The sequence below is a fragment of the Phalaenopsis equestris genome, unplaced genomic scaffold, assembly GCF_001263595.1.
Source record: "Phalaenopsis equestris unplaced genomic scaffold, ASM126359v1 Scaffold000129, whole genome shotgun sequence".
Lineage (NCBI taxonomy): Eukaryota > Viridiplantae > Streptophyta > Magnoliopsida > Asparagales > Orchidaceae > Phalaenopsis > Phalaenopsis equestris.
In genome coordinates this window covers 370309-382208 of record NW_018164571.1, presented here as the reverse complement: position 1 = coordinate 382208, position 11900 = coordinate 370309, and the positions used below count along the sequence as shown (strand labels likewise).

Sequence of the window (11900 nt, the reverse complement as noted above, 5' to 3'; positions counted from 1 at the left end):
AACACACACACACACACACACACACACACACACACACACAAATATATATATATATATATTAATATATTAATTCACACATACTAAATAAATTAACATCATGTAAACATATTAGGAAATAATTGAATAAAAAAACCAATGGTTTCATGCATAATTGGTTTTGGTTTTGACTTATTTAGTATAAAACATGCCAATTTCATAATGCAATATCACATAATTATAAATAAATGTAGTTACACCAAAAACTCATTCATTTGTACACAAAACATATATAAATTGAGAGATTTTGAAGAAGACATGATACATATTAAAATTAAACAAACATGTAAAAGAGAAGGAGAATTTTTAAATTCATGCGGTGAATTTTGGAGTTAATCATGCAAACATATGAGGTGAGAAAGGAATTTCAATTTTGCATGATGAACAATTGAATGCAAAGAGAAAAGAGATTACATACCCTTAATTTGATGTGAATTTCCTTGAATTTGATCCTTGCTCTCATGGTTTGTCTTCTCCTTCTTTCTTTTCTTTCTCCCAGAGTTGCTTGGACAAGGGAAAGAAGGGGCTCAATTTTAGTGGCTTGGAGAGTGAGATAAGTTTTGGTCTTCAACTTTGGGAGTGAAATTGAGAGAGAGAAGAGAGTGGGATGAAATGGGGGGAGAAGTAGGGAGTTTTCATGTGTTCAACCAATGAAGTAGTGCAGGAATAGGGGGAAATTTGGAGGAGAAAAGTGGTTATAAGGAAAGAAAGACTAGGATTGAAAAGGAGGTTATGGATGTGAAATGGGTGGCCTAGATTTGAGGTGATGTGGATGCCAGAGAGGGTTGAATGTGGCGCAAATGACACATGGGCCAATGGAATTAAATCCCATGGATCAATGTGGTAGTGGCTAAGATGAATAGGAATGAAGGGATATGACTAAAAAGGCTAGATTGTAATTTTGGCCAAGAAGGGATATTTTGGTAGACTTACAAACGTAGTTATGGTAGTTATAAAGACGATCAAAGTACGACTCATTTTGAAAAGGACGAGATAATGAATCCAATGGTTCAAACTATTTCAAAAAAGAAGATCTTTAGTTGAAGATATAAGCGTGCAAAGTGGCTAAGTGATTAGAAAGTTGCGGTCTGAATTCTTTTTAAAATAAATTTGAAATAGCCATCACAATTTATTGAATAACAATTTATTCTTCGACAACTTTACAATTAATTATTCAAAAAGCTGCAGCTGCACCAAACAAATCCTTGACTGATTTATCGAGTACTCTAGATGAATTGTTCTTTTCACTTGGGCGAATAGCCACAACAAATGATCCAATTATTCAGTTTATCATATGAATTAAATAGAATTATATAGTGCGTGGACATGTAATTAAACAATGCTTTGATGTGGATGGCAGGATGTGTATTTTTACAATTTTTTTCTCAAGTGAATAAGCCAAATAATAAAGTTCATTTGACCATTACTCAATAATTGACATCATTTTGCCAGTTAAATATCAGCGCCCCTTTGCCATTCACAACTAAAATTTTTAGAGAGGGGAGAGATGGGATTTATCGAAGGAAAGCTTGTAGAAGCGAAGCTCATCGGCAATGATGTCTTTCCAAAGACGCTGCTGCCGGCAGTGGATTCCAACCGAAACCTAGCCGAGTCGGTCATCTCTGAACGCGAGTCCCTTGTAGCCGCGCTTCGCCGGCACCGCGCGTTGCTATTCCGAGGCTTCGACGTGACCTCGGTCGATGCCTTCGAGCGCGCCGTGGAGGCCTTCGGGTGGGACGCCTACATAATAATTCCGGGCAGCACCACGCGTGCGAAGCTCTCTGAACGCATCTACACTGCCAATGAGGCTGCTGCCGACTTGTTCATCAACTTCCACCACGAGATGTCCCTGGTTATTTCACAAACCCCATTAGCTTTTCAGACAACTTTAGTGGCTGTTTCTGTCTATCTTGATTTTATCTATACCACATAATTTTTTTAATATAATATATATCTAGTTGTTAAAAGTTCAACATTTAGATGAGTAAAACCTGTTCTGTTTGGGTAAACTGCGTTTTGACAGTTTATGTGTTTTCAAAAAGACTGAAAACAATATTTTCACAATACACTTATCTTAGCGTGGTTATAGCTTTCTAGCAGCAGTCTGATTTTTCCAAAAAAAAAAAAATTGTAATGCTCACCGCACCTAACTTATCAGCAGATTATTTTTAATCAACTTATTAGCAGATTAATCAATAAGCCAGAACTGTCCCAAACTGACCCTAATTAGTATCATGAAGCCATTGTTGATAAAAAATATATTTCGCTTTGAAAATTTAGGAATAAGAATTTTTTATATTATATTAAAATTTTATTTGTTATGTATATATGAAATTATGAAATTTTATATGTTTGATATAAAATTATATAAGATTTGCTATATATATATATAATATATATATATATAGGGCATGTAAGTCTTGATAACGGTGAGAATCCGATCACGTGAAATATATGATGATGTCGTCGGATCGTCATCGTTGTCCAAATATGTGTTCACCGGACAAAATACTTCTCATTCAAATTGTCATTGGAAGTTAAGCTTTTAGGTATATTAATAGGTAATTAATATGTAGCGGAGGACTATGCCGTCAAAGATATTGTTCTGTTGCGGCGAGCCATCTCCAGAGGGAGGGGAGACATCGATAGTCGCGAGTGATGTGATCGTCGGGAAGATGGAGGAGAGGATGCCGGAGTTTATGGCAAAGGTGGCCATGGTCGGATTAATTTATGGCAGCATAACATGTGTTGATGCAGATGCTGACACCCATGTCGTGCTTAATAAGACCTGGAAGTCCTTCCTGGACACCGACGATGAGGTCGAGGCAGAGAAAAGGTATGTGGAACCAATTTAATTTTTTCATTTTTTTGTTTATGACTATTTGAATTGCCTAAATTATGAAAATTGACACTGCAAACACATGCTCCGTTTGGTTTAATGGAATTATAAAGGATGAAAATGAAATACTAAATGAATTCAGTTGAAGATAGTTCTCGGGGGAAATCGAATAAAATGTACCGAATGTGTCTTATTTTTTATGTGGACCTTATAGAAATAAATATTTGTTTTTTGTGAATGAAATATGTGAATTAAAATAAAAGCTTAATTTTTTTTTTCATTTTTTATTAGAGTTGAGTAAGAAGATAGGAATAAAAAAAAATTGTTTCTTTAATTTTTACGGTAAATTCAGCTCCCTAATGATTAAATTAAAATCTAACTTCCAAATTAAATTAAATTATGAAGGAAACCAAATTTGTATTCTCTCTAAATACTTAAAATAATAAAAAGAACCATAATGAGTGGCGTCAGTGAGAAAAGTAGAATGAAGGATGGAACACTTTCTCTTTATTTAATCACTTGAGCTAAAAATCAAATTTTAAAAAAATGAAGAAACTTAATTAATTTATTAATTGAATAGATATAATTTTCCCCCCCAAAAATTGAATAAATATGTATCATTAGACAATAATATTTATTTCAAGCTTGGTTTATTTTTTTAAAAATCCTCTTAAAAATAATGATCTTATTTTTCACACTAATAACATAGAAGATTGTTGCCTTAGAATGATAATGTAACGTCTTAGTGTTATATGATGATCAAACAAATTGCGGGATAATTTGGAAATAGCATGAGCAGGCTGATTTTTTTTCTTGGAAAAAAATGAAAAGGGAAGAAATGACAGAGCTTAGCTTAGATAAAGTAATTCACTATAAGTATGTAATAAGAAACAATGAACTCTTTTCCCACAACTTGGAAAGCAGATGTACAATATTCCTCCATATACAAAATACAAAAAGCTTCAAGAGTCCAGAGAAATTCACTACATTTTGAATACGACAGTCATAAGCAGGTGTCATCGAGAATTAGCGTTAGATCTTCAATACCACATTATTCATTGCATCATATTCGGGATATGTCGTTATATCATATTTGATAAATTATTACATCATACTTAGGATACATCGTTACACCATGAAGTTCGTTGAAGGCGGCCTTTAAGGGCAGCAGACAGTGGTTGATGGAGGTGGCAGACAATGATCGATGGTGGTCTATAGCAACTGAGACTGAAAGTTAACGTTGGTTCTTTAGTTTAGAACATCACTAGAATTTGATGGTTTCTCCTCCCCTCCAAGTAAAGAGGGGGTCTTTTTATAAACTTTAGGGGAGGGATACTTTAGTTCTTTGGCCAGTAACATTCCCAAATACGTGATCGAACAACCCATCTTAATCTCCCTTGATCGTAAGAGGCTTTGTAATGATTTGAGGACCTTAATGATTTCAAAATTAAGGAAGCTTAGACTAAATGGATTCCTGTAGTCGAAAGACTTGATTTGAATTATTTGAATATAAATTTATTAAATTTGGGGTTCATTTGACCATCCAATTGATGATCTAAAACCTCAAAAAGTGCTTTAATGGTTTGATCTTGACTTCATTGGACTTGGATTAGACTAATTTTAGTGTCGTTGGGTTGTCTTGTCGAGATGGTCACTTTTCCTATAAATTTGTTGAAATCAGAGTCCTGAATGATCTTGAAAATGAATATGAAATATTTATTATTCGCAAATGCCTCAATATTTGTTCAGTTGATAAAAATTTATTGATGATACATATGTTGGCCCCCTTTTTAGGAAAACTTTGTTTGCATCGTCCAAAAATAAAGATATTCCAAAAAAATTGGGCTTTGAGACGTTTTAAGTTCTGATAGGTGCTCTAGGAAATTTTGATCAGGTTATCATCATCATGATGGGTGGAAAACGAGTAATTGTAGTTTGAATGTGATGGTGGTAACCAAGCAACACCGGATACAATGGGAGGCATTTGGAGTTACAAGGGCATTATTGTGGATACGAGACCGTGTCGCGTTGGTGTCATTGTGGGAAGCTAAGTGGATTAGGTTGCTAGAGAACAGGCATGGGCGGTTTCATGAGCTAGTAGAGCTAGAATGGGTGCTAGTGGGCAGCTGCTCAGATGGGAATAATTTCAGAAGGCTGTTGCGCGGGCAAGTGAGCGTGACTCGGTGGGTTTGAAACGACTACGACAAAGATCAAGTAACTAAATAAGCAATGATGTGCAAGCATGTGTGATTGTGGGCTTGTGATTATGCTTTTGCTCACCTACAAACAAATTCAGAGTAAAATGTTTCAAAATTTTAGCCTTTTTGCACCAAAATTCTAAATTTTGACCTTTTTGTGCCAAAACTGTAAAGTTTGGCCTATGAATAGTGTCGTTGGGAGGGGTAAATGACATCCATCCTACCGCAAGAAAGAGTCTCATAGTCTACAGTTGCCTCTATAGGCTATTGTTGCCTCCTCTCTTGAACCAGCGCTACCCCATCTCCTATTATATTATTTCCCCATCATCTTAGCTGATGTTTCCACATCTCCTATGCCGGCTTCACTATCTCTTGGACTGGTGTTACCTTATCTCTTTGCATGGATTTTTCCCATCTCTTGGGCGAGTGTTACCTCATTTCATAAACTGGTGTATCCCCATTTCTTAGGCTAGTGCTGCCCATCTCCTAGACCATTGTTACCCAAGTATCCTTAAAGATCCCAATGTCCAAAAAATTCCAACCCCTCTAAAAAGCATAGGAAGTATCCAAATCATAAGGAGGTAGTATCAAAGTTTACAAAAAATGCCCTGATATCATTCCAAAAAAGATTCACTTTTCGGATGACATGGTGGCGAGGTTGCCAACTCCAATCGATCGAACATGTTTGCCTCCTCCTGGATATATTGGCAATTTATAAGGCAAGTTTGTGAGTCGATATGTGATTTTCACCTATATCAGAGTTTATGAATATGTTGATCGCTACCAGAGTTAATGTTTTGCATTTCTCTTGCCAAGCAACGGTGATCATTATTAGGTTGATCACCTTCTTCAAAAAATACGGTGCTAAGTTTACACGATGTTCTTAGCAAGGATTGACAAGTTTGTAGCGAGACACATGACCATATACTCTTTAAGAGTAAGATATTTAATCTTCACCCAAAGGATATGATAAGATATTAGTTTGTCAGTTTTTTTTTCTAAAATCTTTTTTATATAACTATTAGCTACTTTTGTGAAATCAACCGTTTGAGGATGATATGCTGCGGCTATCCTATGTTTAATTCTAGACATAACTAATGCCTTAATTTTTCAATTCTTAAAGTGGCTTCCCCCATCACTATTGATCACTCTAGGCATATCAAATCTACTAAAGGAATCCTTTGTTAAGAATTTAACTACACTTTGAGCATCACGTTTGACCTCACTTTTGGTTGAGGTCTAGTCTTTCCTCTTTAGTAGCCTAGGGTCTAGCCATAGGACTTTCCTGTTGACTATTCCTAGAGGACTAGAAAAGAAATCCTCACCATTAGAAACTCTGAAGTTCCACATATGTTCCACATATTGGTCATAATCTCTAGCACTTAGTAGGTGGGGTCAATATGGGGGAGCTCAAGGTGAATCGCCATAGGATAATCATCTTTTCTAAACTCTTTATGACAATCATCTACACCAAATTGATCAATAAATTGGGCTCGACGTCATGGCTAGCCTAACCTAAACCCAATTTCAAGCCAAATTTGAATCAAATTGAACCCATGCACCAAAATTGACTTAGTCATGTCCAAATGACCAAATTAATGTTGCCACATCCACTAAATGGACCCTAGTGACCAGGCTAGACTCACCTAGCCCACCCTAGATAAGTCATGGACCAATGGTCCCTTGATTTAGGGGGTTTTATTCTTTTTTGGGCCTAAGCCAAAATATGTCCACCATCACGCCAAACCATTAAGGGTTAATCATAATTAACCCTCCCTCTGCTCACCTGAATTTTCTAGCCACCATCCCTGGCCCTGCCAGCCGGCCTAGTGGCCGAAAACCCTAAAACCAAGAGTCACCCCCTTAAATCAAAACCCAAAGCACCCATTTAAGCTGCCCAGCTCTGATTGGCCCTTAGCACTTTGAAGCCCTCCACCTCAGCTCCACATTGCACCCAATTTGAAGCCCTGGGAGCCACCCTAAGCCATTCCCCTCCTCCATGGCCAAAAAATAGGGCAATCCAATTTCCTTGGGGAAACAAAACTCTGTCAAATTGCTCCTAGAGCTCCTCTAAGACTCCCTAAGCTTATTGCAACCATCTATTGGACATTTCCCACATCACGTGAGCTTAATTTTTGAGCTCAAAATCAGGAGAAATTTCGGCTATCCTCCAAACTTCCCCAAACTTCAAATTGAACTGCTCTTAAGCTTCCCTAGAGCAATAGAAAAAGATCCTCATTGAAATCCCCCTCTTTTGAGCTCTCCAAACCATTCTTAGACTAAGGTTGCACTCCATTTCATTGAACTTCTACTTGGAGCTTACACCAGAGGAAACCAACACATCCAGGAGGGTTGTTGCACTCCACTGAAGCTTCCGCCTCCCCTCTTAGACAAAGGTATATACCATGAACCCTAAATTTGAGCTCGGTTTGGTCCTTTATGAAGAAAAGTTTTATTTCAAGGCATTATAACAGTATGGATGTGTTCTACTTGAGTAGATGGTGTAGGAACAAACCCCATGTGATTTAGTTGAGTATCTAGTGAGATCTTAGGTCTAGAAGTTGTACAACTCACTGGCTCTAGCTATCGGGGATGATGAAGGAAAGCCGTCTGATCGATCGTGTATTGAAAGGATGGACGAGATCGAGCAGGACGGAGTCTTCATGCGTGAACAACGGTGTTGACCTCATTTTTGCTTGAGGTCTAGTGTTCCTCTTTAGTAGCCTAAGGTCTAGCCATAGGACTTCCTGTTGGCTATTCCTTGAAAATTAGAATGAAAACTAGAAAAGGGGCCCTCACCATTAGAAATTCTAAACTCCTCTTTACTCAACTTGAAGTTCTACATATTGGTCATAATCTCTAACACTTAGTATGTGGGGTCACTATGAGGCAGCTCAAAAAGAGTTTCTATAGGACTGTTGGACCTTGGGATTGACCCTGGGTGTTGGTTTAGAGGTAAGACACTCACTAGCAATCACCTCACTCACAATCACTCACAAATGCAAACTCAAAAAAAATTTCTTGACCTTGATCCCTTGATCCTTTGGGATACTCATGTAGATGATCCCCTAAACCCACTGGCCCTAGGCTAGGGTTTAGCTAAGACCAGTACATAGAGGACCCAAATGAGGTTTCCATTAGTCCATGACTTATTTATGGTGGTTGGCACCCCAACTCTACAAAAATGCCCAACTTATCCTTTTGGCCAAAATTCCCCCAAATTACCTAGATACCCTTGGACCCTAAATTTGGCCAAAATTCCCAAATTTACCCAAAATACCCAAATTTATTCAGATATCATTTCAAACCTTTTAAAAACACCCAAATTATCCAAAATCACAAAAAATTGCCAAATTACCAAAATACTCCTCCTTAGCTCAAAATTCCAAAAATTCCAAAAAATCCCAAAAATTCACAAAATACTCAAAATATTCCTAAGTTTGCTTTTCTCAACTATCACATGACTCAAATTTGACCAATTTGACCATTTTGACTAAAATCCCCAAATTGCCTTTAAATGCCCAATTTCCCCAAATCCACTTCAAATATCCATCAAATTGGTCCCCATTTTTCCCAATTTCAATCCTAAACTTAAATTAACCTTTACTATGACCAATAGAAACCAAATCCAAACTTAATTGGCCCATGCTTTGAGCCTAATTTTGATCTAAATCAAAACCCCCAATTTTGGCCCTATGACTTGGTTTCACCAAATTGAACCCCATGGCCTACTCCATTGGTCTCAAATTGGACCCTGAACTCTTCATAACATTCCTAAACATCAAAATTGACCTTCAATTATCCTTGGTGAAATCTCAATTTCATTTAATTTCAACCTAGACCAAAAGCCCCAAATTGGCTATGCCTCTAAATTTCACCAATTGAATGCTTTAGCCCCAAAATTGGAGCGCTTTTTCTGTCCGAACTCCTGACGTAGCTCTACGTGTGGTGTAGGTTATTTTTAAGTGATTTTTAAGTTATTTCTAGGTTATTTTCAATAATACCAAAATAACCCAAAAATAACCCGCGACCTTTATTTTTGGGGTATTTATGAGTTATTTCAGTATTATTAAAAATAACCGAGAAATAATTTGAAAATAACTTAGAAATAACTTGGTTCGCACGTAGAGCTACGTCAGGAGTCTGCACAGAAAATTTTTTGCCAAAATTGGCACCCAATTCATGTTGCAAACTCTTCATGGCATTCCTATTGACCATTCTAAACAATCAATTTGGACTTAGCCCAAGACTAACCCAATCTAGACCCAAGTCTAGCCCAACATGCCCAAAATGACCAAATCTCCAAAATCCTTCAAATTGAACCTCCAATTGAACTCAAAACCCCTCCACCCCTTCACAAAAAAATGTTAATTACAATCACCTACATCAAAATTAATCAATGGGTCAATTGACATGGTTAGCCTAGCCCAAACCCAAGTTTTGGTCATTTGAACCCACATTAGACCCATGCACTAAAATTAGCCTAACCACTCCAAAGCCACCAAATTAATTACTCCACAGCCATTAGTTGGACACTAGTGACCAAGATAAACCCCATAAAACCACCTAAGCTAAGACATGGACCAAAGGTCCCCTAAATCAAGGGATTTTGATTCCAAATTGCCTTAAGCCTTAGATATTTTTACCAAAACTAAACCTAAACTCATTTAATTGCTTTGACATATTCCCCTGGCTCACCTGACCACCTAGCCACCTCTCTTGGCCTGGCCAGCCGGCCTAGTGGCCATAAAACACCAAAACCGTGAGCCACCTCCATGGAATCAAATCAATTTCAAAGATAGAGGCCACCTCATCCAAATCAAATGTTAGAGCCTCTCTGCCCTCCACCTAAGCATCATCCCTTACCCTCTAATTGGCCATGACAGCCACCCTTAAGCCATTTTTATAAAAAGCTCCCCTCCATGACCATGGGAAGAGAGTTGAAATTTTCTTAGAGAGAGCCCTCCAAATTGCTCACAAAGACTCTTTGAGACCTCCTCAGCTCAAGCCAACCACTTTCCCCCACTGATTCCCATTGTGGAAGCTTAATTTTGACCTCAAACTTCTGCCTAAAACCAGGACAGAGCTCAACACACCTCCACAGTCCACCAAACTCAACTTAAACTTACCCACATCTTCACCACTCTTCACCACAGTGAAAGAAGAAGGAGAAGCCCCATCAAATCCCCCTTCCACAGAGACCCTAGCATAGCTCTAGACCAACACCTGAAATTGAGCTTGGTCGAATTCATACCTAGACCTTTCACCACAGCAAGAGGCTCAATCCCTAACCTCCTTGGACTCCAACTAACATGCCGAGCACCTCTGATTAAAGCTTCCCTTCTTAGAGCAAAGGTATTGAACTCCCTCTTTGCCCGAGCTTATTTTGATTCTCCATTTGATTATGATTAATTTCATGGTATCTTAACCATATAGATATGTTCCTCTAGTCTAGACGAGCATTTTAAAAATAATTTCATTCAATTTAGTGGAGAAATGAGGGAAATATCAAGTCTTGAAGATGGTCGGTTCTCAGGCTAGGCCATTGGGGATGATGACGGAGAGCCGTCTGATCGCGCGTTTATCTCATCAAAGGATGAGATCAAGCTAGACAGTGCTCCCTTACATGTATCGCGAGCCTAGTTACTGCTGAGGTGGATAGAGGCATCAAATAAGAGCGGGCCACCGGGAGCTTCAAAGCCGCCGTAGGTTGACATGGCGTCACACGTTTAAATAGATAAATAAAAAATTAAATAAATCAGAAAATGTCCCTAAAATAAAAATAAGGATATCCTGGGTTAAGTCATTAGGTGTAGAAAAATCACAAAAATAAAATAAAAACACCCTGGTGCTCAATGAACAAAGGAGAACAATGTGGAAATAATTTGAAGTTTATTTGATGCGTGTTTTTTTTTAATTAATTAAATACTATTTTGAGTCTTTTGATTTTCCATGCATGTAGACATTTTACCATGGCTTGTAATTTTAACATGTTGTAGCCTCTAATAAGGAGGATATTCTCTATTTTTCTAAAGTCAGGGAGACCTCTATATAGAGATCCATATTTTTCAAGTTTATGTCTATTATTTACATAAATTAATCATAATAATTAGCATGTTACTTAGAAAATTCCAAGAAAATTTTGAAAGTTTTGCTATGACTAGAGAACCCTTTGGAAAATATTTCATGGGTTAAGTCATTAGGAATGCACCTAATTTCCACCAACCCTAAAACACAAAGAAAATTAATTTTAGGTAACACAAACATCTAAATGACTTGATTTTTAATCTTCACTAATATTCAAAGTTCAAAGGACTCCCCATAAAAATTTCAAAACATTTTGAACTCATTTGATAACTCAAATTGATTTTTCAAGTTAAATGACATTTTTGGTACTAAAATGATTTTTAATAATTAAAATATAACTCAAAAAATTATAAAAATTAGTTTTTTGGAGCTTTATGTGATTAGATGATTTTTTTAAAAATAAATTTGAAATTAAATTAAAAATTTCATTTTTAAGCTTATTTTTAATATTTAAATAATTAAAAACGATAAAAATCACAAAAATAACAAAATTCATGAAAATTTTCTAAATTTTTTTCTATGCACTTAGGAACAATTGGAATATTTTTCTTATTTTTCTAAGTGAAGATATTAAATTTTAAAGCTTAAAAATAATTTTTAAAGGCTAAAAATAGATTTTCACCAAAATAATTCCAATAAATCAAAGAAAAAAAAATTAAGAAAATGTAAAATTTGCTTCCCTAGGTTCTTTAACCTCAGGGAGGTTTTTCAAAAAATTTTAAACTTAATTTTCAACTCTT

General features: G+C 36.6%; 1 protein-coding gene across 1 annotated transcript in view; it reads left to right on the top strand.

Moving 5' to 3' along the window:
* The first annotated feature begins 2621 nt into the window (after positions 1–2621).
* The window catches only part of LOC110021278 (clavaminate synthase-like protein At3g21360), a 42072-nt gene continuing 32793 nt past the window's right edge, over positions 2622–11900 (top strand). Inside the window, exon 1 of the mRNA XM_020719715.1 lies at positions 2622–2872. Within this exon, the coding sequence (XP_020575374.1) occupies positions 2622–2872 (251 nt within the window). The remainder of the gene's footprint in view (positions 2873–11900) is intronic.